Source organism: Halyomorpha halys, unplaced genomic scaffold (assembly GCF_000696795.3).
Source record: "Halyomorpha halys isolate HHAL.00 unplaced genomic scaffold, Hhal_1.1 Scaffold1175.1, whole genome shotgun sequence".
Taxonomy (NCBI): domain Eukaryota; kingdom Metazoa; phylum Arthropoda; class Insecta; order Hemiptera; family Pentatomidae; genus Halyomorpha; species Halyomorpha halys.
Window position 1 is genome coordinate 62,069 of NW_027115251.1, and position 3,701 is coordinate 65,769.

General features: G+C 31.2%; 1 protein-coding gene across 1 annotated transcript in view; it reads right to left on the reverse strand.

Annotated features, from left to right (window-relative positions):
- Positions 1-3,701, reverse strand: part of LOC106688677 (probable Rho GTPase-activating protein CG5521) — a gene marked incomplete at its 5' end in the record, with an annotated part of 237,137 nt that overhangs the window by 42,928 nt on the left and 190,508 nt on the right. Inside the window, 3 exon segments of the mRNA XM_067052337.1 lie at positions 553-724; positions 3,118-3,290; positions 3,374-3,534. Coding sequence (XP_066908438.1) covers positions 553-724; positions 3,118-3,290; positions 3,374-3,534 — 506 coding nt within the window.

The window sequence follows — 3,701 nt, forward strand, 5'->3', positions numbered from 1 at the left end:
TAATATATATATTATTATTATTTATATATAATTCAAAATAAAAACCTTTATAATATTCTTTTCAGTTATTGTCATCAAAAGAAATGAATTATTTAAACAAAGTAACAAACTTACTTCAACAATTTTTGCTAATTTTAATTCCTGACTCTCTGTCTCATTTTTTAATAATACAATCTCTGTTTTAATAACTTCTATTTGTTTTTGATGTTCATCACATATTATTCCATTTTGAGAAATGTGCTGTTTGATTTCATCTAGTTCCTTCTCTTTTTCTTTTATGCAATTCTCAAACCTAATCCTAAAATAATTCATTTAAACCATTAAATTAACAAAGAAATGTAATGATGATGTTGCCAAGAGGCCTATAAAATCCTGTTTAAAACTTTCACTACTGTTTTCTTCAAACTGTAAACAGTTATTTCAAAGTTGTTGATTTAGAAATTTAAGTTTGACATGTGTGCTATAAGAAGTCGGAAAAAAAAAAAAATATTTATCCTCTATAATCCACCAACTAGGATATTTCATCAGAAAATTGAGACAAATATATAGTACCTGTGAATCAAGATTTCTCATTTCCCTCAGAAGTTTTTCATTTTTATCAACAAGGTACAACTGTGACCTCAAATCCCAACCATGCATTCCAAACTGTGAAAAAAGGAGTCTACAATACTGGAATGGAGCAATATCTTCATGACTATCCACATATGTTTTTTTTACTCCTTCACTACAATTATTAGATTATAAAGAAAATAAATCAATGAAACTATAAGAAAAAAATTTATACAGAATAACCAAATTAAATTGTGAAAAATAAAATAAATACAACTTACTTTTTCATTGGACCCCAATGCTTCAAGCAAGTAAACTATGCAACAGCACTACAACCAACCAGCATAGAAAACAGGGCATTAGCAGCTGTGTTCACTTTTTCAAGTGGACCAAAATTCAACCAAATGACAATCAATTATAATTGAACAACTGCATTATTAATATTGAATTACCAAGATCTCATCTCATATACATTATACAATTTGCAGATTAATAAAATACAAAACTGAATAAGACCTTAATACGAAAACATTACAGGAGAATACCAAGCTGGATTCAGAAGAGAGAGGAGCATATTAGACCACATATTTATCCTTAACCCATTTGTACTCTCAGTATAACGACAATGCAACAGATAACTTTCCTGGAAATAAGCCGAATTTCAGACACTATGTTGCCCAGGGGACTGTAAATCATAGGAAAACTGTACCTATATTACTACACTAATAACTACCACTTAGTTAATACAAAATATTGATTGCAGTGCCATCTATAAAAGAATTTCATGAACATATGGAAGAAGATGTAGAGGGAGGACTCAATAGAAGAATGGAATGGACGGTGGGTGGCGAGACAGAAGGAGCTGGGAAGTATACCTCTCAAGAATTCATTAAGTATACCAGAAGGTATATAGTCAATGTGTTGCAGGGCCTATTCTGGGGGATTTATATGGAAAAGAAAATTCCTAAAGATTGGAAATACAACAATATTATATCTGTACACAAGAAGGAAATTACAAACAAATATAGTAATTACAACCCAACATATCTCTCATCATTAAGATTACAGAAGAAATTGAGGCATGAATAACAGCTGGTAATAGGTGACATTATTCTCTGATGAAAATCTTTCAAAATAGAGATATTTCCAGAGCTCAAAAAATAAGAGTTTACCAGGTGCAACTAGTGGGTTACACAGAAGCGAACCATGGATACTGACACTCCATGATGAAACGTTGTTAATCATGTGGGTTAGGAAAATCCTTCAAGATATCTATGCCAACTAAAGAAGGAGTAAAACAATCACCCTAAAACCAAAACAAAACAAAATTATACATAAATTGTTCCTGGAAAGTATTACTCTTTATTCATTTAAATCATGGACAATAAAAGAGACTCAATAAAAAAAAAACTTCTAGCCCTAGAAATGGACTATTGGAGGTAATCATGTGGTATTCCTCAGCTTACAAAAGTTCCAAATATTGAAATAAGACAGCAAGAGAAACAAATGGAGAACATATTCTCCACACCATTAAAACAATGAGGCTAAAGTGGTTTGGGCATATTATAAGGATGATGGCCTACAAGAATTTTGGAATAGAAACTGAAGATAAAACAGACCAAGGGTCATTCAAGGTGAAACTGAATTTGGGCCATCAGTTAAGGAATGATGAACAGGGAAAAGAATGCATGAAGGTGACTAGCAGGCTAGAAGATGGCAGATACTAATAGCTTTGAGAATAACAATAGAGAGATCCTCGGATCAAGACAAAAGTATATAAATGCATACCTTCCTTTTCTGGACCAGAAAGCCATGTTTGTAATATAGATAACCATGTCTTAAAAATAGATAGAATAATTTAAATGCAAATAATATTGGCAGGCAAGTTTTTGTTACCTTTTATGGGTCTGCGGTATGAGAAATATCAATATCACAGGACCTATGGCAAAACAAAGGATACCTGTCAGACAATAGATAAATCAGATGGAAACAGGATAATTATTTGTTAAAAATGTTTCAAAATATCTAAAGAAAGAATTCAGAACTGAAAAAAATACACAAAGAAAGTATGTATTCCAAAAATAAGATCCCAGAATGAGATGAAGCTACCAGAAAGAGGGTTTAGAAGCTTGGAGAAAATTACAAAGCAGCCAGACTAGCAATAACTTAAATATGAAGATATCTCCCATGATATCTTCAGGAAAGAGAAGTCTTAGCATAAGTAATATGGTCATACTAAACTTATAATGTAAACTGTGTCACTGAACCAACTTGCCTAAAAAATTAAGCTAACTAACATCAATATCATATTGGTATGCTCCACTTTTTTTAACAGTGAACCATTTTTAGAACTTCAAAAAAATTTAGTAATGCATAAATGCTGTTTAGTTTCAAAAATAAACCCCTAAGCCACCATTTAATTAAGAATTATAATGAATCAATGAGCAATGTAGAGGACCATCTGCTTACTACTGGAAGAAGAAAACTGAGGGATCTACTTAAAAATGAACAAAGACCAGTAGAGGGAAAGCTGTTAAGGAGGCCAATATTAGAAGTAACAATACTTACACATAACAAGTAGATGATTGACTGATATTCGCATGATGCATAATACGCATTCCAAGGATTGCACCCATTGCTTCTTCTTCAAGTTCCAAATTTATAGAAGCTGGTGGAACATTCCTTGCTAAATCTAAACTTTCTAGAATCTCAGGTGATGTATAACCAATATATTGCAGTAACTGAAATAAAATTATAACTTATAGTTATATTTGAAAAATGTTAATTACTACTAATTTTTCTTATTGAGAAAGAAATAATTTACATCATCTAAATTGTCCATATCTTGTGCAGAATTTCCAAATGTTGGTAATATGTAAGGGGGCCGGTGTCTTAAAGTATCCTGAGGTAAATTGTTGACAGAAAGAGGATTTAGAATTGAGTTTTCCAATAGTAAATCTGAACCGGGGTGTTCACTAATGGATTCTGGAAATGAAAGTATGAAATAATTAGACATTTGAATAATAAAGAAAGGTAGAATAAAAAACAATAAAATTGTTGTGGCCACCGTACGAAGGAAAGAGGAAACATATTTTTTTATTAGTTGTTATATACGTACTCAAATAGGTAAATATATACTCATATATATTTAC